The 25,000-nt window shown below is 40.7% G+C and overlaps 2 protein-coding genes across 8 annotated transcripts; one reads left to right on the forward strand and one right to left on the reverse strand.

The window, feature by feature from the left end:
* Nucleotides 1–195: 195 nt before the first annotated feature.
* LOC119887504 (paladin-like) lies at nucleotides 196–20,033 on the reverse strand (the record flags this gene model as incomplete). 7 transcript variants are annotated; one of them, XM_038698296.1, is given in 19 exon segments in its annotated part: nucleotides 196–267; nucleotides 392–532; nucleotides 2,484–2,681; nucleotides 2,817–2,996; nucleotides 3,318–3,434; nucleotides 3,680–3,814; nucleotides 3,918–4,013; nucleotides 4,345–4,449; nucleotides 4,585–4,681; nucleotides 4,795–4,982; nucleotides 5,804–5,879; nucleotides 6,468–6,628; nucleotides 6,719–6,883; nucleotides 7,351–7,530; nucleotides 9,220–9,322; nucleotides 9,520–9,717; nucleotides 13,568–13,711; nucleotides 16,035–16,080; nucleotides 19,815–20,033. In XM_038698296.1, coding segments are annotated over 16 exon segments (2,199 nt in total), but the record flags the coding sequence as incomplete, so codon positions are not given.
* Nucleotides 20,034–21,004: 971 nt separating this feature from the next.
* Nucleotides 21,005–24,832, forward strand: LOC119887503 (nodal homolog). Its single transcript, XM_038698289.1, has 3 exons — nucleotides 21,005–21,275; nucleotides 22,955–23,739; nucleotides 24,270–24,832. Exons 1-3 carry the CDS (start codon nucleotides 21,005–21,007, stop codon nucleotides 24,420–24,422), a joined length of 1,209 nt encoding a protein of 402 aa, XP_038554217.1. The 3' UTR covers nucleotides 24,423–24,832.
* Nucleotides 24,833–25,000: the final 168 nt, after the last annotated feature.

The following is a 25,000-nucleotide window of genomic DNA, read 5'->3' on the forward strand; positions in this document are numbered from 1 at the left end:
CACATCTCAAGAAGGCATCTTCAAATGTCTGACCAATCAGTCCAAAAATATTTCCAATCATGTATGACAAAGAAAAGCATCAACTCTTCGTATTTAAGATGCTAAAATAAGAAAATATGTTTGCTTAAAAAATGACAAAACTTTTGTTTGGATAAGGCATTGGTTTAAAAAAAAAAAAAAAAAAAATGTACATACCTCAAATTCTCCTTTTGTGTACTTGGCATCAGGGACACTCACAATCTCATCATCACCAAACTCTGGAAAACCCTGCAGGTGGAAGACACCAGTTTTAAATCTTATTTTGGGTGATGAAAACATTGTACATGTGATCTTTTTTTAGGTAAATGGTATTATAATACTGTGGGCGTTAATGAATGTGCAGAAATTTTACATTAAAGTGCCAGAGAGTCAGAACAGCGACAACCATGGCGGTCGTGGTCCTGCCTTTGCCGTTGGAGCAATTAAAAACGAAGGCTGAGTGAGAGTCTTCAGCCAAGGCACTCTTCATGGCCTCCAACAGCCTATCAAAATCCTGAGAACAAGAACACACACACAAAAACAGTTAATGTACAAAAACACGCACACAAACTTTATCATAATATCTCATCACAAGGAATCAAAAGGTAAAGCAACATATCGGTATCATATTAATCACATACTTTACTTAAATTTTACACAGAATCTTAATTGAACTCATTTCCGTTAACAGATATGCATAATACATAAAATTCATTAACATAAGGCTAAATCAAATTGCTTCAAGCTGATTTCTAACTAATTCTACATTTTTACTTCACATTTAAACAAACATTCTAATAGAAATACGCAAAATGATTGAATAATAATGAAGAAAAAGATTGAGTATTTGAGTGGTTGTGAAAAAGTGCTTAGAAATTACATCACTGTGTGGTAAAAAGATCAGTATGACAGTACCCTTCTTAACCAACAGAGGGAGCACAAGGCTTACGGTAAGGCAAATTACTTTGTTTTTGTTGTTCACTGAAGACATTTGGTTTTAAGATCAAAAGATGAGTATGAATGAATTTCAGCTCCCATTTCCTGGTTTTCACATCTAGATGTGTTAAACGACTCAGGACATACCACCCTTTGTTTGAACCCACCAATTTTTCAAGTGAGCAAAACTATTGACAGATGTTGTTGCCCAGGTGTTGCATTTTAAGTTGATTGTCCAAACATTAAATAGCTCTGCATGACTAGTCTAAGTTTTCATCCTTGGTTCAAACCATAAAAAGACTGCATTATCTGTTAAAGAGGATAAACCAACATGAAGACCAGAGAGCAGTCTATGGGAGAACAGCAAGCCATTGTCAAACTGAGTAAAGAAGGAAAAATCGACCAGAGCCATTGGACAAACACTGGGCATTACAAGCACAACAATTCTGAATGTCCTGAAAATGAAAGAAACTACTGGTGTACTGAGCAACAGACGTCAAACAGGTGCAGGGGTGAAGGTATCACAATCCACTGTTGGAAGAAGGCTCAGAGAGCAGAAATATAGAGGCCGCACCACAAGATGCAAACCACTCATCAGCAGGAAGAATCGGAAGGCCAGATTGAAATTTGCAAATAAGTACAGAGATGAGCCACAAAAGTTCGGGAACACAATCTTATGGACTGATGAGACCAATTTTAATCTCTACCAAAGTGATGGAAAGGCCAAAGTGTGGAGAAAGAAAGCAACTGCTTATGATCCGAAGCATACAAGCTCATCTGTGAAGCATGATGGAGGTAATGTCATGGCTTGGGCGTGCATGGCTGCTTCTGGAACAGGCTCATTAATATTTATTGATGATGTAACTGATGATGGTAGCAGCAGAATGAATTCAGAAGTGTACAGAAACATTTTATCGGCCAATTTGCAGAGAAATGCATTGAAACTAATCGGGAGGAAGTTTATCATGCAGCAGGACAATGACCCAAAGCACACTGCCAACAAAACAAAGGACTTCATCAGGGGAAAAAAGTGGAAGGTTTTAGACTGGCCAAGTCAATCACCTGACCTTCACCCAATTGAGCTGCATTTCACCTCCTTAAGAGGAGACTGAAGGGAGAAACACCCCGAAACAAACAAGTACTGAAAGAAGCTGCGGTAAAAGCCTGGAATGGCATCACAAATAAAGAAATCAACAGTTATTGCAAGCAAGGGTTATGCCACCAAATATTCAATGTTATTTACTTTAATATTATTTGTTCATTTACTTTTGCACACCTAAGAATGCTGTGGTCTAATACAAACAGCGATATTTCCTAAGTTGTTTAACACATCTAGATGTGAATACCAGGAAATAAAAGCTGAAATTCTCAACTCTTGTCTCATACTCATCTTTTGATCTTAAACCCAAATGTCTTCAGTGATCAACAAAAACAAAGTAATTTGCCATACTGTTCCAATATTTTTGGAGGGGACTTTATAGCTATTTCTGCACCGCATGTAAATGGAGTAAATATTGTGTGCTCATTACCTCCTCCCTGGGCGCACTGCAGTCTGGCAGGGGGATGCGTTTGTAGATGAGGCCCTGGTGGGAACTTTTGTGCTGATTGAAGATCTCCTGGACCGTCAGGCAGCTCTTAAACATCTTCATCTGTTTCTCCTGCTCCAGTGTCACCTCGAGCCACTTTTGAGATCGCAGGATCTCCTCTTTCAGGGATGTCTCCACTTTCTACAGCGCAGGAGGGTACATGAGAGCACTTACACTTTAACTGTCTGAAGCTAGACCGAACTCTAAAGTTTCTGATGGTAAAGCTAGTAAGCCAGGCACTCTTGATCATCTAAAATAGCATCATTTTCACTCCACCTCAATTAGCTGTGGGTCGGATGAGGGGAAAGGAATGTGCTGGTCCAGGCACGAGGGCTCCCTTGGTGTAAAAATCTGACCATTCCCTTCAAGCACCAGCTCCTCCTGCAAGTTGACCCACAACACATGGCTGTGCTTCCTCTTCTCATCCGTCAGATGGGCCAAAACTGCTCCAGTAGCCTGTACGCAGCATAATTTCGATTAGACGGCAAGGAGCTGGAAGTTAGGCTCGAGCATCCTGAGGTGGGCGCACAAGTCTCCACAAAACCATCATGAGCCATTCTTCTGAGTCTATTTGTAGTATTATATTTCCTACCCTTTCACTTCCTTGTAAGTCAACTACAATCTCTAATAAGCCAAAAAAAATGACACATAACACACAAATAATCTCCTTTTCAATTCTTGAAGATCATTTTTAGGATATATGCGCTTCAGTATTGTCACAAATTAAATGTGAGCTTTTGTATTCATTTGACGAAAGTATGAGGGAATCTGTTGAACCTCTGATGTCGGCTGAGCCATTCCATAAACAGCCATCTTGGGCACTCGTCTGAAGTTGACCGCCTTCATCTCCTTCACTGTGCTGAGCACGTCCGGAGCCAAGCACTCATCAGCAACCTGTGCAGACACATGCAGTTATACATTATTAATAACATGTAATAGATAGCGCACTTGAAGATAATGGCGATTACATGATGTTTCAGAAGATGAGAGATATCTTGAAAAATTATGTGGCAAGCTTTATCAGTGGGTATATATATCCTGCATGATTTGGTTTTGGTTTCACATTACAGACACAGAGAACAGTATAATCAAAAACGATCACAGAATCAGTCGTTGATGTGAGTGCCTGATTTCCGCACCAGGACACGAGCTCCTCTGGTGACCAGCTCTGCCGGGGCCGAGAGCTCTGATAGGTCCATGCAGGCCAGTAACCTGTACAGCCACGCGTGGCAGCACATCCACTGGCTGAAGTTGAACACAAAGGCAAGAGGATACTGCAAAACCAAACATATATTTATAATTCAAGATTATTTTAATGGCTTGTAAATAGTTTTACTTATGTTAATAAAGAAATGTACACTGCAAAAAAAACTTTACCTGTTCGTGAAGGTATGCATTAAATACAAGCAAGTAGAAGTAGCGCTCCAAGCTCTGCATGGTTCTGGTGAGAAAGTAGTCTTTGGTACTGCTTCCCTAAAAAACAAACAAAAACTTTAATATTATAGTAGTATTTCATATTCCTGACAGACAGGAGAAAATTATACAAAATAAATTAAACTCTCTAATGTTATTCATCACTTAAGTCCTCCTTCAGCTCTAGGGCCCACACCAATAAGGACATTTCATGCATCATCATCCTTTGATTTGTGCCTCACTCTTGCTTTATTTAGCAGAGCATAAATTGAGCAGCAGAAGCCGATGGAAATCAAGCAACACAAGGTGCTGACTTTGAAGAGAAATTTCAGGTTGCTCTCAGCACTGCTAAATCACATCTTAAACCAAAAAAAATAGGATCACCACCAACCTGAATTTGATAATCTTCTCCAATTCCTTCCAGCTTACTCTTGTTCTCATATATTGCTTCTTTTATGTTGTGCATTTCTGAACACAGAGTAATAGCCTGGTCAACCTGTCAGTTAAGAACAAGACATTTGCAAATTTTGAGTGTCATCAAAAATGCCGCTCCAAAAATGTTTGAAATACTTTTCTGAATAATTCCATTTTGTTTTTCTTAAACTGGGATGTTGTAAGTGATCTGCTTTACCTCCTCCATGACCTGCTGTCCATTAGGCAGTTTGCTGATCAAAGACTGGATGACCTTGAACAGTGGTTTGGGCTCTGAAGCAGCTGCCTCCTCAACTCTGCAAAATAAGGCAAACAAGTTCAAGTCCTACCTGACCACGCACCAAAAAAGGCTGAATGAAACCAGTTTAAAGGCTGCTCATTCTCTGATTTCCAGATGCTGAGTTCTTACTGATGCGGCGGTTGTGAGTCACCCCTTAGGCGATTCATGACCAGAGTGCCCAGGATCATGGCTAGGTTGGTGCGACCGACGCCCACCTGGCAGCTGAAGAGAAGAGCAGGCAGCCGCCGGGACGCATCCTGGCCCAGAGACAAGCTGGTGCTCTCCTGGTAAATAGCACATATAGAAGGAGAGGCAGACTGTGAAACCACAGAGATGAACAATGTTATATGCTCTGTGAGCATGTCTTTTTTTTGTTGCAGGGTAAAACTAAATTTGGCTGAAATGTAGTTTTAAAAGGGCATAAGGTTACATACAACTTGCATCACAGTCATTGAAAAGCTGCAAATCACAAAATCAGTACAAACTGGTTGGTTCCTAATGTCATTTTGGAAATATATGAGTTGAGATAAGCAAACTTGTTTTATAGCCTGTTTAAACCAAAGAAATGGGAAGTGAGAAAACATCCTGGAAGTTATAACTGCACCAGCAAATACAGGACAATGCCATGAGTAAGAGTAAGAATTACAGAAAGAAAGGGCGATAGAAAGAGTATGACGGGACTCGGCAAAGCTCAGATCCAAACACACACACACACACACACACACACACACTGGAGCCACTTTCCACCCACAAGGAACTGGCCCGGCTGCTGCACGTCAGTCCAAAAAAGGGCAAAACAAGACAAAAAGAATATCCTGTGTGAGTGAAGGGCAGGACGGAAACCAGACAGAGCGGATGACCAAAAAGCTGATAGAAAGTGAGTACAGACTGCAGGTTTTCTGCTATTCTTTAATAACTATCACACTTCCTAGTGATTGATAGCACAGACAGGACAGCTTCAAATGGCTACATGTGGATTCAAATGACCTTCTCGCTATCTCACTGAGAAAGTCCAGATGCTCTCCAATATTCCAGCCATTATGGCACATCAAAACAAGATCCCATCAAGAAGAGCACAATCAAAAAAAGGCTTAATTGGTGGACTGTTACCGTGACTGACATTTTTACATGTGCTTACCCGGAGTATGTTAACAAATGCGTCAAAGTCTTCTTCCAATGGGGCTCCCTCCATTGGTAGTGGTAATCTGTAGTACCTGCAACACAACAGATTGAGAGCTGAACCATGCACCTGTGTTGTGTCAATATTGCCCTTATGTATGTCATAACACACCACACATGCACATTTGACCTAAAATAAGACTTGACAGCTGAGCTCCCTCATGTTGTGTTTACTAATCTCATGAGTCTCGCACAGAAACTTCCTCCTCCTGCAATCCACAAGGGATGAGAGATCAAAATCATGGGATCATTAACGTTCCCTTAAAAGTCCCCCACCTGCAATTTCAAACTATCTGAAATAAAACATCCTGCTGCTTTCTTTGATTACAAAACTTCAAGGAGAGCCAGTGACTAGGCCTCAGCTTTCCCCTCTGCGCACAACATACTCCTGCCCTGAAAATGTTGTGAGCAGCTCATGACATCTCAATAAAAGCTGACGCTGCTGATCTGATTGAGAACAGGATGCTGCAATCTTTAGTTTTTATGCACCCGCCCCCTTTTCTTCCAAAAAAGCAGGGCAACCAGCCTTTGCACAAATAGGCGTTACTATTTATAACATACCCCGCATATTCTATGGCAGGTAGCCACATGTGAACAGACGTGTGAGGAACAAATTAAACAACCTGTAGGCTGGCATGGTGAACATAGGCCTCTTATAGACCTCTTCAGTCACATGGATGTCCTCCTCACACGTGATGGAGATCTTCTGCGGTTCGTCTTTGAAGTACTCAATGTCGTTGTAGACATAGAAGATGTTTTCATTGAGCTTGGCAAAGTCGTGGAGCTGCAGAGGAAGGGTGTGCTAATACTGTAAAGTATGTTGGGCCAAAAAAATTTGCTACATGCAGGTGCTGAGTAAGTGTATGCTTGTCACCTCCTTCCTGATGGTGAGCTCAAGACTCTCCACCAGCTCCTCCTTTTCCAGGCCATGAAGGTTCTCATGGAGGTTTTCCTTCCTCCTGGGGGTGTACGGCACAAAGTCTTCCTCCTTGTGCAGGAAAACCACAGGCTCCTCTCTTACACAGAAGAATATAACCTCCTGTTTGCAAAAGCACAGCAACCTAGGCATCAAATAACAGCTTTTTAAAGAAAATGGTTGTTGCACCACTTCCAAGCACAACTGGAAACAATCTGTTGTCATATGACATGCAGCACATGTGGATGGAGTTTAGAGAGGCCTGACATATAATTTTGTCAATTTCATTTCAATTACGGTCAGTTTCTAGCTGCCGTAAGCAGAGAGATTCATTTTCCACTGGTACACATGACCACAACTTTCTGTTTGCTCACTTCTACAATTCAGCCACAGCCTCCAGCGAGCACTTGACTCCTCAAATATTTACTGACAACACGGCTAGAAACAGGCCAGCTCTGTTACAGTGACCAACACACAGGAATTAAGGGCATAAAATCTACAAGTCAACATATGGACAAAATGGACGAGCTCATGTGCATTGGTCCAAACTCCTGCCTGTATAAATAAGTGTAAAGGAAAATAACAGTGACCTCGTGTCCCTGGGCCTGGAGCCTCTGAAGAACCTGTTTGAAACCGTTCAGGCTCGGCTGACCCATCCCATACAGCGGGTAGGACCCCTTCAATTGACGGAAGTTGGGTGCTCCATAGCTGCCTGTGGTGTTGAGGACATCTGCCTTGCTGTACACATCCTGGACCATGAAGTACTCCCCCTGGAAAGAAAATCAACTTTGATTTGACTTTTATCGGACAGTATGTCCCCAAATCGATATTTCTCCAGCTTCCAATCCAGTATGCATTAGCATTAGTAAATTCTGCAGAGCAAATGTGTCAACACCAAAGTGTTGTGAAAACGACTTGCATATCCTCTCAGGCATTTTAAGCTTTTTAGTTACATTTTTAGTTCTTAGTTCACCCACACTGAAACACCAAAAATTGGAAAATGGTCTCTTCTTCCTCTTTCTGTTGGCAAAAAAAAACCCAGACACAGTCCAGTTACTCTGTTGTCTCAACAGGTTAAATCTCTCTTATGTTGCCTCCGTCTATCCACAAATGTTGTTCATCCAGTAGAGCTGAATGAGCAACATTTTCAAAAATTTATACGTTTGTCAACTTATAAAATGATCACGTGATTGTCGTTCATAGAGTTTAACATTAATTCCTACACTGCTGCACTTAACTTTATTTTTCAAAATTGTCTTGACTAGTTAAACATAAATACAGATCAGTGTTAACCAGGGATGGGTTCGGATAGCCGGTTGGTAAAATATGGATTTGTTCAGCTCCGCGGCCAACAAATCTCTTATCAAATCTCAAACGAAATGCAATACATGCAGAGTTTACTCAAAACAAAGGAGAGGGAACAACAAGTCCCTTGCTTACATATTTTTCAACCGTGTATCAGAGAGAGTGACCCGTCAGATTCTGTGACCTGTAGCCGTGCAAGAGCAATTTCACCTACAGGTGACATGAAGTGCATCATGCATGCAAAAAAAAAACAACAACTCATTGGTTAATAGTTAGTTGATATGTTCTGAATGACAAAGTGGAATTAATATTATTTCCACTGTGCTTTTACTTCTGCAGCTGCAGCACAGTGAGGAGCAAACGCAATTTATTCATTGAAAAAATGAATGTTAATGAGAGCAGTGACAAAATATGTGGTGAAAGCCCTTCACCCTTTCACCTCGCTATTTTAGTTACGATACAGAGTGAAATAAAAACAGAACATATTATACATATGTTCTATATATTTAACAAAGATATATTCATTCTCCAACAAACCACCTAAAAAGATTTGATTTAGAAATGGTTGGAATATTAGAACTGGATTCAGATTTGATAAAATGCTACTGATTTCTACTGACAACACCTGTAGTGTGTGATCCTCACATTTCTGATACACAACCTCAGTGTGAGCAGACATATTTCATCGTTCTGGAACACATCTTTTCATGTCCACACTCCTACACGAGGCTGGAGTGTTTTTAAAAAGCACTGTTTTCAGTTGTGAAAACAAAACTCCGGGGCAGATGGAAGGAAATGTTGTGTTTTGAAATGTATATGCCTTCACATGGACATGATCTTACTGTAGGTGATATTACTGACCTATCTACATGTAAACAGAGGCTGTGGGCTAACGCTGACAAAACACTGCATGCCTGAATGGACACAGCAGAGGTGACAGAGCAGATCAAAGCCCTGATAGAAGGGTGACAAAATTCCTGTTTCAATGGCTGCCCCAGATCATAAAACAGCGCATGACAATGTTGACTATGCCACTCTGCAATTTGGGCATGTGAATGTGAAAAGAGCAGACGTAAAGACAGGTGAGCTGATTCCACGTCTTTCCACCATTAGTGTGCTGCTTTGTTGAGGTTTGTCCTGCATGCTGTCCTCACCTGCACCAGGTAGTGCTCGGGCATGGCGTCCGATATCCGACCGACTTTGTAGTTGGTCTTGAGGATTTCATCATGAATCTGAAATTCCTGTCTGCAATTATACCTGTAAAACAGAACACAGCAGCAGTTCTGGATGGTAAACAGAGTCAATTCAATTATCAGCTACTATTTGCCAGGCCTGGAATGACAAATGAGATAACAGGGGCAAACACTTCGGCTGGGGGTGCGGGGGATGTCACCGCAGTGATCAAAGAGGATTAACACCCAATTGTGAGAACGCGGATTCGGGGAGGGACTTACGTGATGACAACAGGTGCGACTTTGTTGGTGATAATGGACTTGGCCTTGTTGTTGTGGATGTTGACTGTCTGAAAGGGGCTCATGCTAAGAGACTGCCTGCTGTCGGCCATCCCGTTGCCATGGACACTCTCAAGCGGCGACGCTACAGAAACAGGCTGTGGTGCGGCACTGGCAGTTGTACCCATGCTCCACAAGCAGCTGTGAATGACATCACAGCGGACTCAGAAGGAAGCAAACGCCACTCTCAAACAGAAGTACACAGACTTAAGTGTGATTGGTGAATGTCTCACACGTCCAAAAAAAATTATTAGTCATGATATTATATAAATGACATGAAAATGTTTCAAGTAACATACAGATTTATTTTATTTTTCACATTTTAAACAAATTTCTAGCAGGATGACTCTTGGGATGGCAATGTCGGTCTGTCCCTCTTGGTCCACCAGATGGAAATATCTCAACTGCTACTGGATGGATTGCCCAGTCCCCAGAGGACTAATCCTTCTGATTTAGATGACCCCATGACTTTTCCTTGAGCGCTACTACGAGGTTGACTTTTTTGTTTTTTCTCTGTCTAACTCTCTGTGCTTCATATTTAGCATAATTATTATTCTCTAAACTTGAGATGCTGTCCAAGTGCTCTTGCTATTATTTCCTTTGTGATTTATTACATGATAATAAATTATGTGATAAATGTTACTCATGTAAAAGGAGTAGTTTTGAGAGCCTTTTGAGAGAGGCAGAACAGACAGACGTTTAGCCAGTGGCTCATAAAAAAACCTTTTTAAAGGTTAGTCGGCACTCAAATTACAATGATAATTAGTTTCCTATCTCTACAATATAGTCATAGTGGCATGAGATTAGAGTCGAGTGTAACAGTGTTTACATTTTAATCATACGACTTGATACTGAGGACTCAGACCCCCACGCAAGCCAGCCTCTAGTTTCAAGTAAAGGTCCTCCCCTCTGAATAAACAGTGAGCTTTGCAGGGAGCTCTGCAGATAAACAAACGAGTCTTCTAACAAGCTAGTAGTCAGGAATAACACTGCTCCTCCACTTCACTTATAACGTGCAGCTGGTCAGGAACCTACTGCGCCAGAGCACACAAACAGAGAAAGACACACAGAAATACACAAATGAAACATAAAAACCTTAAACAACAACAGAAAAGTGCAGTGTGTCACCCAACACAAACTGACAGATCCACATAACTGTGACACTGGAGCTGCAAAGTGTAGACCTGGCCAAAAGCACAGAATCAATCCATCATTAAATCTACTTGATGTGACACAGCTGAGGGGTACGGCAAGGTTGATTGTCGCCTCAGCTCAAAGCACCTCTGTGTGATCTCCAGCTCTGAATAGAGTGGACGCTCATTGTGCCGAAAGGAGAGAGAAGTGCCGGGTGAGTCACCGCTACTCTCCTCTTTGTTGCGTCTGAAGCTGAGTGGGCAGGTCAACCTTGTACCGTTTGATTCGGTAGGGAGATTCTCTTCTCTCAAGCCCAACATTGAAAATAACAACATATTGATTTGTTTGTTATTTTGTCTGCTGGCGGGGTTTAAAGTACAGATATAAATTATTTTACAGCTTCACTTGAATAATTGTATGAGTTTAGGAAATATGTTGTGTATGTTATGTATGAAATAACTGCAGTAAAAAGACTGAAGAGTAAAACAAAGGCAGAATCTTTACCCTAGTTCCATATAAGGAAGCTAAGTTTTCAAGAATCCTGTGTTCCAGCTGCCCAAATGTTTGAGCCATCACCACATACCAAAAGCATCTCTGCTGCCATCATTTTTGAGACTATCACAAAAAAAACTAACAAAAACCCTCAACACTACAACAATTCACCAAAATTTGACATCTTACGTGTGAGATGAAAAGCGATCTGTACGGCCATATCCTTTTCTTTGCTGCTTGTTCTCTGCCATGGTCCATAAGTGTGTGAAAACTTAGCATCACAGCCAAAAAGAAATATTCCTCCTTCGGATCCCTTCGCCCACCCCAAGTCGGTGGGAAACACCCCTTCCCGGAAGTTAAAAGTGCCTGGCTGCTTGGCAGTGGATAAAAACTTCAGGAGCTCGAGCTTTCAGACAGCGTCCTCGAGTCCTATCTCCCGTCTGGAGAGTAGATTCATGAAAGGGACTCAAGTCTCTACGGAGGGGACCGGGAGAAGTAGTGATACATCTGGCAGCCAGATGGCTAAAGTTCAGCTCCATTTCACAGGGACAGGCTGTGCACAAAGACGACACAGTTGAGTCTTGTACTGTACAGCGAGCAGCATAAAGGAACACGTTGGAATGATAACTTAAATCGATCAAATTTATCAAAGTCGCTTATCAATACTTCTCAAATGAGAGGCTATACTGCTTTTTGGTGTTTTATAAAACTGTACATTTATATTTTGGGTTTTGGACTGTTTGTCGGATAAGAAAATGCTATGTGAAGTTGTCTTGAGCTCTGGCAACTTGTGATTGACACTTTTCACTATTTTTGGCATTTAACAATAAAAAGATCACTGTCATACTGTTTGTTTATTTTGTAATTTTACTATTGTTATTAAGTTAAGTTATGTTTCCATACACATTTAGCCCAAATTTTAATCACATTTTCTGAAAATCAGCAAAAGAAATTGCAGATTTATGCACGTTTCCATCTGCTGCTGATATGTCAAGATAACAGACAGGTGATTCTCCAGTTGGGTTCCAGTAATGTATTGCAGAAAAAGAACACACAACGAGATGATGTAATTAAAAAAAGCGCAAGTCAAGCCTTAAATTAATGAAAAACGGTCTCCATGATGAAAATAACGTGGAAAACATAATGAGCCTGACCGATGTGACTTTCAAGACCGATACAAATTTTGATATTTGAGGTTGAGATTTTAAAATCAGATATTCCAAAATAACGGCCGATATTTTTCTTTTCAGAAACAAAGATTATCCCGAACATATGTTATGTATAGTTAGGAGACCTCGGCAAGATAATATGACATAATGCAGTTTACAAATAAGCTTTTTTTTTTGTGTTGACTATTTCAAATGATTGCTGTGTTTTGTGGTGGATTTGTGGCGTTCCAAACATGTTGCTAACAGGGGAGTTGCAGAGTGCCCTCTATGCAACAACAACACTCATAACATGATTTATCGGTCAGGCTCTAATGGAGACACGCCATTCATATCGGTATCATGTATTAACATGAGGAAGGTTACAGTCTCTTAAACGTTCCACACATTTTTAATCTCTCCAGTGGAGCAGGAGAGTCAGTGGATTTATCATAAATCAAGGCGTCAAATTTAATGTGTGCATTTAAACAGGTGGATGGAAAAACTACTCTGTATTCACAACATCTATGTCTGGTCTGGAAGAGGAATTCCTCCTCTGTTGCATTTTTGGGGAGTCTGCCTTATCCAAACCAAGAGCCTAATGTGTTGTATGCTCTACAGATTGTAAAGCCTTTTGAGGCAAATGTGTGATTTTTGCCTATATGAATAAAACTGATATGAATAAATAGTAATAGAAAAGTTTTTTTGCAACCCTACTGTTATGTCTTCTGCACTAGCAAAAAAAAGTTTACGTACAATATGAAACATGACAGACATAAAATGTCATCTGTTCTCCTTAACTTCCTATTTGGACTGAAAACAGAACATACAGTCTCTGCATTCCTCACAGTAAAGAGCATTTACATGGCAAACCTTTTTGCTTCTCTGTCACTTTAAGGACATTTAATCAGCAGGTTTTCCTTTACCCACCACCACAGTCATGCATGATAATATGCATGTTCCTATGTGGCTCAGTCGAAGGCTATAAAACACTCTTGACAACAGATTCTCCAATTATCCCCATCCACACTAACTTTTTATATCTTATTGTTTTGCTGCTATTTGTAAACATCTGAGTGTTAAATGAGGCTAAATGACACTTCCTGACAGAAGCTTCAGTTTTACTGGCCTACAAAGGAAATGTGACATTATTAAATACGCAGTACATACAGTAGCTTGCTCACTGAAACTGGTACATAGACAACCCTCCTCTTGCTTACCTTATAGCCTTAAAACCTCTGTTGCGAGACCATGGTGCACACTATGATACGGGTGTTCCTGCCACACACAAGCTCAGCTCGTCAGCCACACTGATTTCAGTAAGGGCAGGCCTGGTCTAGTGGGTGAGCAGCTGGGGCGGAGGCCTGAGTAGAAATAGCACTCAGTCATAAACATCCTCCTGGAGATCCAATCAAGGCAACTCATCAGAGAGGCTGTTTATACCACATGTCAACCAAAGTAGTGTCGCACTACTCGTGAGGCCAATAAAACGACAAGACAAACTCGGATTTCCTCTGACAACGTGGAACAACAAAGAAAATAGATGATCTGGAGTGAACCTTTGTGTGGCAATGCCCGACAGGTTGTGGACTGCTGGTTGAGTTAGTGAAAGGCACTGATATTTAAATTCACTGATTGCACATTAACAATAAGACTATGGAAACTGGAGCCTCTTGCCAACCTACCAGCATTGCCCCATTCAGGGTTGCCAAATTTAAATTCAGCTGGTGTCCCAACTTTGCTGTAGCAACGTCTTCAGACAAAAAGGCCTGAGCGCAGACAGGAAGGAGCGTGCAGCTGCAGGATGCATCTGTTAGTGGCCCCGAGGAAGGATGCAGAGCACTCTTCATTCACAAGAGATGCAGGGGTTCAAGGGAGATGGTTATCACTTTATAACGTTTAGGGGATCCTTCAACACAACTTCCCATATCAAGATGGAGAAGAGAGCCGTAAGCATGGCAGCAAGAACCACAAAAAACAAAACAAACAAACAAACAAAAAAAAAAGAGTCAAAATTCAATGCAACTTGCTTACTTGGCAACATTACTCAGCTTATTCAAGGATCCTGGGCATTTCTGGTCTCCAAGGAGAACACTCATTCAGTCTACCAATGTTAATTCTGAAAGCCTGCTGGCTGAACAAACCCATATAAAAACAGCAGAATTATATGGCTATAACATAAACGGATGTATCATGCAGTTATAACTACGTTTTGAATCTGTTTTGAGTGTGTACGCCAATTAACAGTAATCCAGTCCTAGTGTTATTTATATCAAAAGGCACAATGTCCTACAGTTTCTCACTCATCACAGGATACTAAAACACCAAACCATTCAAAACAACCCGGTCACACACCCCCAGGCAAAGGAAGTGTAAGCACACCTTGACAGGAAATGCTTAGCTGTACTCTCTGAAACTTCCTCCCTGCAGCTGTACACATATTTCACCAATGCGGTTAAGGGTTACATGCAGGCGTGACTCCACAGGACATTGCTAGTTCCTAAGCTAAATATCAGTGCAGCACGGAAATGAGCTCAGTGCTTCCAAAGGAGAGAGTCTTTTTTGTTTTCCCTCAACTGTTCCAAAGACCTCATTGTGAGTTTGTGTCAACTTACAGCTCTGATGTTCCATTTTTTTGTCCAAAATAAATTGCCCAATGGGCTGTTCAAAAAGCGACAAAAAGGAAGCCATGCGATGCATTGTTCACACATTCCAAATCTAAATCAAATGACCCCAGATAGCTTTCGTGCTGCAAGATGCAAGAGTGCACAAACTGACTAGAAAACAACTGACTGAAAAGCCCTTCTCTCCAGCTAAAGCAGCCAATCTGATGGGACTCCATGAATGAGACAAAAACAAACTATGCTACTAGAGGGAGTATGACATTATTCACATGAATAACCTTTAGCCTTCAACATTCTTGCTTTTATCACAGCTTGACACTGAGCTGCTAAAAATGGGTGTGCAGGTCTATTTTTAAAATCAAGCCTGTAATTTATTTCATTTTAAGATGGCAATTTTTATCCCCCTATGATTTCAAGTCTGCAGTAATGTGGCTTTCATTTTTTCTAAACCTCAGCGTCTGACCACAATATTCTGTCAGCACCGCCCGGCCAACTGACAATTTTATTCGTGAATGCTTCAGCGGACCTCTCCAAACAGACAGATTTTACACCAACTTGTTAACATGTTTCGCTTGCCACTCAGGCTGAAGCCGTATGTGCAAACACCATCCTGACTTAGATGCAGCATTTTCTAAGTTGACATGGGAATGCCTGAATCCTGTCAAACGGGCTCTGGTTCTCTGGTAAAGGAATGAGAGCTGATAAACACCAGAGAGGAGAGACTTGGCATCACATGCCAAGAAGAAGGTAATCCATGTAGCTTTGTGAATAATTTACATTACTGGTATTATAAAAGAATGTGTTAAAACTAAAAGTATTGGCATCTCCCTGCAAAATGGAAAGGCACCATTATATTCTACAACAGATTAAGATAATTAAGTGTTAAATTTCAGTCTCATGAAAGAGATAAAAACCACCACGGACATCTGAAGTGATATTTAGACAACAACGTACATTTCCTTATTTGTATTCTTCAGAAACATACTGATGACATGTCTAGCGACCACAAGCCTACAGCAGGACTCAAGTATCATAAAGCAGAGAGAGTAAAATATAACTATACCTGACATTCAGCTGATCAGTCCACCATCCGAGAGGTGCTGGATTCTCTGAGGAACACAATGAAAAAAACAGAAAATAGTGGGTTAAAAATAACCAAAATGACAGCGGCACCGGTCTCAGTCAGACATCCTTGCTGGCATCAGTCGCTCTCCTCTTTTTCTCTCTCTCTCTCTGATCTGTGAGGCAATCTGTCTCCTCCCGCTGATCACACTACGGTGGGCAGCGGTCTCGCATCATTAAGGTGTCCTTATAAAGCGAGTCATTGAACTCGTCCTTCAGTGAGGACAGATCCCAGACAAGCACTCTGCAGGAGAAGACTAGAGGAGTTACAAAGCTCTCCCTTTGAGGTTTAGATGGGTGACGGGATACTCCCTAGTTGGTTTTCTGTTACTTTTTTGCAAACATCCCCTGTGCATGAGGTGCAAGGCTACTTGCGCATGCAGAGATTTGTGTGTGTGTGTGTGTGTGTGTGTGTGTGGGGATGCGTAAAGAGGATGTGGAGGCGGACCCAGGGAGGCTTACTCATCATCCCGTTCACTATCCAATCACTACCGGAGCCAGCCTCCTGGCAGTACAATTCCTCCCACACATGGCCGACCTTTTCACAATTGTCTCAAACACATAATTTAAACCTTCACTTCAACTTATTGCAATCAGCCGTTAACCCACATCGACACAGTGTAATGCAGATCGGTGAGTAGGCTGACAACTGCACACAGATGACATCATGTAACCCTAATTCACTATGATGCGCTAATTACTCCACTCATTAGTGGTTAACACGTTCCATGTTGAAGGCAAACAGGCTTACAGCTGGGTAAATACTTAGATTTAAGCTTGAGGTTCAGCTGCAAAAGGCTGTGTGCTTTACCTCTTGTAGTCGTAACCCTGAGGTCAGACCAACTCTTCATGCACTGAGTGTCCTATTTCATCCTGCGGGAAGAACAAAGCCAACAGTGTCCAGTCATGGTATACCTGTACAGACCCAAACGTACAAAATGACCATGACCATGATTCCAAAACACAGAACATCAAGTTGAAGTGGCTGCCTGAGAAAATATCTGTAACAATCTGTAGGTTTTTTTTTTTTTTTTACAAGAAAGTGTCCAAATTAAGCTTCTTTGCAATAGTGTTGAGTGGTTTTCGAGATATGGATGTAATATCTTCTGCTGCCACACCTGTTCCTTCCTTCCTGCAGCAGCAATGCAAGCCAAGACTCTGATGTTCTTGCAACATGATGAATGTGAAAAAGAGAAAAAGAAAAGCCTGAAAAGCCTCAGAACAGCAGTGGGTGAGCAATCATAAACAATGATGTTCTTTCCTGGGGCTTATTTCTGTAAGAACAAAACCAAATATCAAGAAACAAGAAGTTGTAGATACCGATGAAAGACACAGAATTTCATTAAATAAAGTGCCAAAAAACCTACAAAATGGCAACAAAAAACACACACATCAAGTCACTCTGACAGGGTCAGAAGCCTTGATTTACTCCCATTTTTATTAGACTGCGATAAAGCAGAGCAACATTAGGAGTAAGTGGATGTTCAAATTAAGAAAAACTTCCTCTTTGGTAGATGTCCCCAATGGAAAAAGGAGCATAAGGCTAATATCACCTGTCTAGTCCAAATCGTCTCTCAGGTCTGGTGTCTGTCTTAGCCCCAAAAAGCCTGCTAAAAGCTTTGTAACAGCAACAGGAAAGGGTAAAAGGAAGATTGTGAAGGGAAATATTTCACTTGAGCCAAAGCTCCTATGAGCAGCATGATAATAAAATGATATTTGGATACGACATGAACTTCTTTTAAATGTTCTTTGTATTTTCTCCCAGTGTGGTGAAGCGACTGGCAAATTGAATCAAAAATACTGTTAAGTTAAGAAATAAATAGCCAACACGAATACTCCTGGAAAGATGGAATGGCAATGAGATCACCTAAACCAGTGGTTCTTAAATAGGGGTCTGGGGAACCCCAGGGGTCCTTGACGGGATTCCAGGGAGTCCCCAGCAAAAAAAGGGAAAAATTATTTTTGTTATAAATTCCATTCATAAGTAACACAATGACAGAATAATGACTACTTGTGTCATAGGTTTCATACACTTTCTGTAATACAACATCTAAAAGCAAACATCCTATCAAACGGGAAACCCTGAGACAAAATCTTATCAAACCGTGGTCGAATTTGTGTCAGTTTTAGGGGTACTTAATGTGAAAGGGTTTGAGAACCACTGACCTAAACAGACATATTTTGGTGGATATTGAATATTTACTCGAGTCTGGTGATCAAATGACACCTTGTGGTAAAAATTATGCACTGCACTCAGGCGTATACACATATCTAGTCATTGGGACACAGATGTTCATTATCTTATGACAACTATGTCAACTCCAAACAGGTGTTTATACAATAACTTGGCATAATAGATACAGATACTTTAAAGGCTGCAAATTTGGATCAAAACAATCTGGCTTTTAAATCTTTTATAAAAAATCAACTATTTCTCACATCTGCTCAATAAACCCTGGGTTTTAAGGGGCAACCAATATCCCTTCAACACATAAATAGTTTATAATAAAGCAAAGGCTATGACAACATTTCACAAGAAGAAAATTAGCAACTTTTCCAGTCAAGCCAGGGAGGAGCAAAGTATTCCTATTTATTCCTATTTACCATGATAAACCAAGAATTAAACAGCTCAATCATTTCTGATCCAGGTATCCATTAATCGAGGAGTTTCATGCTCTCACTCTTGATTAATTGTGATGTCCGTGGTTTGATCTGCACTCTCGGTTGTCAAGAGCCAGTTTCTGTCTGAGGTAATGTGATATGAGCAGAGGAGACTGGTCCCAGCTGCATGGACTAAATCAAACAATGGCCAGCACTGCAGTACATCAAAGGGCATCATGTGCTTTGTCTTACTGCACTAAAATAGACTTTTCATACTTTACATTGCACCTAATGGGAAGAATGAACATATGGCGGCGCATTTCATGAATGTTGATTATGTCTATGGGCAATACAGACTCCGCTTCAGTGTTTCAGAAATGTAGAAAAATGTTTTTGCATTGCATTCAAAAAAAGGTCTAGTACTTTTTCTGCCTATGAGGATAAATACATATATCATATCATGTGTTGGCTATAACATAGTATATCTGAGAGCATTTTTTGACCTTTGGGAACCATATGGGTAACAAAATAAGTTCAAAGATCCACTTACTAGCTTTTCAAAGCTTTCAGTTGCAATTCTGTCTTCTTCAGTATATTGACCTTAAATAATCTCACACAGTACATAAATGATACAGTGAAGCTAGTAAATTGCTTGCAAAGGTGCAAATGTTATTTTAAAAAAGCTACCACATAACCCAAACATTGCTGTTTCAATGTGCTGTAGTTCTCACAACTTTTTAAATTGACATAGAGCCAATCTGAAAGTGTATGTATCTCTGCACGTCACAGTTTACCCAACTTTTTATTATTCATCCCTGCTTGTGACCAAATCTTTGGCCAGATGCAGTGCACACTACAGTGCAGGCATGGAGAGGGGGGGGGGGGTGCCAAGCACATGTAGGCTATGCCCTATCAACCACACAAACACTTTCGCATCATGAAAAAAAAAATAGTTCAAGTCTTGTCAAAGTGCGCGTCTGAAAATATTTATAATGAATCATTAATAAAAAGGTATTCAGACGCAGTTAAGCGACTCAGCATCCAAAACGGCATTAATGTTTCTACTTTTAGGCTGCCGTGGCTCGTGCAACAAGAGCCCGTAAACTTTAAAGCTACTCACCATTTCAGCTCACGGTAGATGAAAAAAGGCGTCTTGGCCCCTTAGCAAAGCGCGTTTTCCAAGCTTGGTTCGTCCGATGTGGAGGTTGTAGCCGTGGTGCACCGCTTTCTGTTTATCCCACTGGAAAGAACATCCATTGATTATTTTTGTCCTTTCTCGGGAAATTTACAAGGAAAAGGATTTTGCTATGTGAATGAAGACATACAGCGCATGCGCACTCTGCGGTCATCCTCGGGCGCTCTGTGCTCGTCTCTCTTAACTGTAATTATCCAGATCCAAACCTACATCCAACTACACTAATAACTGAGCTTTGTGGCATTGTGGCATGCAAACATCATTGGTCCACCACTTCAAACTTATAGGCCCGGAGGAACATATAATATTATAGGCTATTATAGTAATAATAATGTGAAAAACCTAAAACACCATAAAAAGTAGGGCAATATTTATAAATAAGATATATTGCCCTACATAAACAGTGCATGAATATAATTAATGAACCTTGGGAAGTTAAAATATGATAAAAAGAGATAAGGTGGCTATTTCCTGTTTAATTCTACCACAGCTGGTCCTGATGGTGTCTGTCAACAATAAGTTTTCATTGACCTTGTCTTATTTTGTTATGCTCCTCTATCTATCTCAATGTTTTATCTTTTATCTTACTATCCTTGTGTGGAGCCCTGCATGCACATACAGCAGATGTTTAAAATAGAAGATAAGTTGCACACAATAGTACAATAAATAAATGAATATTGGGTGATGTTTTCACAACAATGTCCTTTATGTTAATGTTTTTTAATGTTTCAATAGTCTGTGTCTTACATGCACAGCAGCCCAATAAGTCTCCACATAGTCCATTTCAGACGGTATTCAGTAGACTACATTAGACTGTGGGAAAGCCTAACAATTAGTGTAAGCCAAATAGGCTAGCTGAAACAATTAATCCAAGGATGGGGAATCAGAAGTCCAAAGAACATGGTGCAAACAAAAAGCTGCCCTCCTAGTAAATACGCACCCAAGCGCCTCATTACCAACTGAATGGATGATGAGCTGTCAGGTAACAAGTCTTGAGGACGCATGTCAATTTCCTTTAATGTTCTCAGCTACTTGTTAAACATGGAAGGGGGTGGGTGAGAGTATATAAGACACACCTAATCTCCGTGTAGGGGAATTTGTCATTAACCGCTAGTATGCGCTCATTGGGACCTCTGGTTGTCGCGCTGCACGTATATCTGCTCGTGCTGCTGGCTCTGGCTCAGGGGGATCAACCAAACGGGGATGGAGTTTATCTGAGGTCGCTCCAGCGTTTTCCCGCGATGGATCGATCCACAGGGTACCACCTACCAACCTACATGATGCATCTCTACAGGAATTTCAAGTCAAACTTCTCCAGGCCTGTGGATACTATGGAGCAAGATGCCGCAAAGCAAGCAGACACTGTGAAGAGTGTGGTGGCTAAAAGTAAGATTAGTTTCATTATTTTCCAGAAGTGCAGCTATTAAATATGGGTCATACATAATCTGGGAAAACACAGCGATGGATAAATGTAGGCTATAAACAACAGGAAGAAATTAAGGTTTGTAACTGTGGTCTGTCCTCTACAATTTAAAGACCCTCTGAAATGTTAGTTTTTTGTGTGTGTGGCTCAAGTGTTGTCCTGTCAAAGCCGCATCCCAGACGACCTCAGAGGGTTTCAATCCACGTCCCACTCAGTGGGTGAATAACCATGCAGGGATCAGCGTGTGAAAGGGCCGGTTTTCTGTCTAATTCTCAAAGCAAACCTCTCCCCCCCACACTTAAATAGGTGATGTTGATTAGATATTTCGCCAGACATCCCCCTATACAAATCTCTTGTTAAGTCAAATCAACAACTTCCCTTAGTTCTTTTTCACACTTGACTTGATTAGATTAGAGCTCGGGATTTAATGGTACTGGCAGCCAACAGAGGACAGCTCCCCGCTGCTGAATCCAATTCCACATCGCTGCTAGGTGTTAGAGTTATTACCTGTTTGTTTGATTGAGGATATGCAGAAGCCAGAAGAGGCAGACGTGTTAAATCACTGGTTTCAGCGCGATGTGTTTGGTTTGAGTGGATTAATAGCGAGGGTGGTTTGCACTTTTGATCAACAGTCTATATCTAAATGGGCCAATGCACTGGACAATACACAAGTTAGGTTAAATGTTTCAAATGCTTTAATCCTTTAGATTTATTTGACACGTTCAGGCACGTTCATTGAATCACAATGACGCACAATACAGTCAGGGCTCAGCACCCTGCCCCACACTGGAACAATGACTGAATGACTGAAGCCTTATGTGCATCTTTGTTTTGCTCCATCAAGCATTAATCATGAGGTCATAGCAGACATTATCAAAGGGGATTATATTTTGCATGTATTATTCTCTCCCCACCTCACTGTAAAACAAAAGAGGTTGGACCTGCAGTTATTAAAGACATATTAAAATTATGACATCATGCAGACCAGATATATTGTTTCTGGAATACGGATAAACAAAAATTGACAATTCACTGATATAGCTTGACTAAAATTTACATGGATCCATTTCAGTTATTACAATAACATAATACAAATGTTTTTATGCAAATTATTTTATTTCGCTGCAATACTACCATGTACTGGTTGACTATGTAGATTAAAACATTCTATATCTGGTATATAGTATAGTTGGAATAATTTTAGGCAATATTGAAATGTATTGTGATAAAGTAAATTTTCACTGCATTTGAGAAACACTAACAGATGTGAATGTCTGTTTTTTGACCAAATGCAGTGAAATAAATAAAAATTCGAGGTACAAGGTGTTTCACAATATATAGGCTACTGCAATATCGCAAAATCCCACAACTATTGGTCTACTTTCCATGAGTGTAGCTGACTAATCCACAAATGACCTAAAATTAAATTATTTTTGGTAACATTATAACATGTTGGTTCTTGCATTTTCTTTCTACAACAGGTGGATTTTGCTTCCCTTGGACAGCTCACTGGCATATTCGTGTGTTGTCATATTGATGTGACATACTAGTCATGCATTTCATATTAATCCTGACTCATGATAAGCTGTCTGATACAGTGAGCACCCCAGTGATGCTAATCTTTCTCTTTTCACCACATTAGGTTTGACGTACACACAGAGCCACTGGATTGCGACCTTTGACCTCCATGCCTTGTTGGCTGACAAACAGATCCAGTCAGCAGAGCTGAGAATCAGGCTTCCTCGGACACTGAGTGCTTCCAACATCACTGTGGAGGTCTATCACCAGCACGGCCAGGCGTGCAATACACACAAGAGCTGCCAGGAACAGCAGCTGGTGGGACTGCTCAGTGAATCATCACTGGTCACTTCATCACAGAGCTGGAAAGTGTTCAACGTGACAAGTCCTCTCTTGAGCTGGCTCCGACAAAAATCTTCAGCGAGAATTCGACACAAACGAGTGTCAAAAAGAAGCAAAGTGTTAAAGACAAAGAGAAGCCTGTCACTTCCTGATCAGCCTGTCTATGTGGCGAGCCCGAGGACAGAGCAGGACGTGAGCGACCAGGCCTTGTTGATCGTCTTCTCACACACAGGCTCTGATGAAAACTCAAAGGCCAAAGCAAGCTTACTCCATACAGCTGAACAATCCAAGTTCTTGTCCCCTGCTGAAATCAAAAAGGCCCGATGGCCAAAGAGACGCAGGAGCAAACGGGGCCAGAGAGAACAAACAGTAAAAAGTCTGCAGGTGCCCAACACTGGGAGTGAAAAATCTCTCTGTCGGAGAGTCGACCTGCATATAGACTTTAACCAAATTGGCTGGGGGTCCTGGATCATCTTTCCTAAAAGATATAACGCCTACCGCTGCGAGGGTTCCTGCCCTGGTCCCCTGGGAGAAGACTTAAATCCAACAAATCATGCTTACATGCAGGTGAGTGGTGCAGTATCTATCTATCTATCTATCAGTCAATAGGCAGATAATTAACAACCAAGTATTTTTATAATCAGTTAAGTCATTATTATAATATAATATACTTTAGTCATTTTCAAGCAGAAATGCCAACATTTTCTGGTTGCAACTTCTCACAAGTGAGAATTTGATGCTTTTCTGTGTCATACCTGATAGCAAACTGAATAATTTAATATATAATAATTTAATATAATAATTTAATTGTTTTGACTGTTGATCAAATAAAACAACCATTTTGAATTAATCAACTTAGGCAAATTAAAATAGACATTTTATACATTTATTTTACAAACAAAACAATTGATCGAAACAAAAATAATCAGCAGACATTTATTGACATTGGAAATAATGGTTAGTTGCCGCCCTATAAGAGATTTAAACAATGATAGCTGCTCCCACAAAACATGCAAAGCATTTGTCTGTCTTATCTTTATAAACCCTAATGTAGAATTTTCAGACTAAATCCTCTGTTTTGTTTCTTTATTTTCCAGAGTTTACTGAAGCATTACCACCCTGACAAAGTGGGATCTCCGTGCTGCGCCCCAACCAAAATGAGCCCATTAAGCATGCTGTACTATGAGAATGGAGAAATGCTCCTTCGACATCACGAAGACATGATTGTGGAAGAATGTGGCTGCCAGTGACAGGTACAACCACCTCCAACCATGACATGTGTTGCTCAGCGGAGCAATATGCATGTGCAGAAGCAACCAATTTCTGAAAAACAAAAGAAAACACTTAACCAGAAGGAAAAAGCTCTTATTTGTCACTGTGCACTGTGAGATTGTAGCTGATCGATGTGCAGAGATTAATTTGGGATGCGAGCTCTGGTTTGTAAGGAGAACATTGTTATTTTAAGATGTGCTGAGATACAAACTCAACAACAGCATCCGGTCTACCAGCTGCGTGCAGTGGTCACAATCTAATGTACAACTTTATTCCCCATATCAATTTCATCAATGTAAACATGAAATGGCAATGTTGTTGAATATTCCAGCACTGTTTTTATTGTACACTAAAACAGTGATTGACTGTGAATTCATGTATTTATTGTAAATATTAAAATAAATTGTATTTATGTACATTTTGCACATGGGTTAAGCATTTTGTTATGCTTTATAACGTGTCCTGTTTAAGCATAGGAACATTATATAGGCCTTATGGTTGTTCTCTACTTTATACAACTTCCCCTGTGTAATTACAAGAGTACTATCCAAGGTTA

Source organism: Micropterus salmoides, unplaced genomic scaffold (assembly GCF_014851395.1).
Source record: "Micropterus salmoides isolate LMB-PRFRI ecotype aquatic unplaced genomic scaffold, ASM1485139v1 Ms_hic_scaffold_4203, whole genome shotgun sequence".
Lineage (NCBI taxonomy): Eukaryota > Metazoa > Chordata > Actinopteri > Centrarchiformes > Centrarchidae > Micropterus > Micropterus salmoides.

Coding starts and splice junctions, on each gene's coding strand:
- LOC119887503 (XM_038698289.1), top strand. CDS start 21,005: ATGCGCTCATTGGGACCTCTGGTTGTCGCGCTGCACGTATATCTGCTC. Junction 21,276..22,954: donor GAAGAGTGTGGTGGCTAAAA/GTAAGATTAGTT, acceptor TCACCACATTAG/GTTTGACGTACACACAGAGC. Junction 23,740..24,269: donor CAAATCATGCTTACATGCAG/GTGAGTGGTGCA, acceptor TTTATTTTCCAG/AGTTTACTGAAGCATTACCA.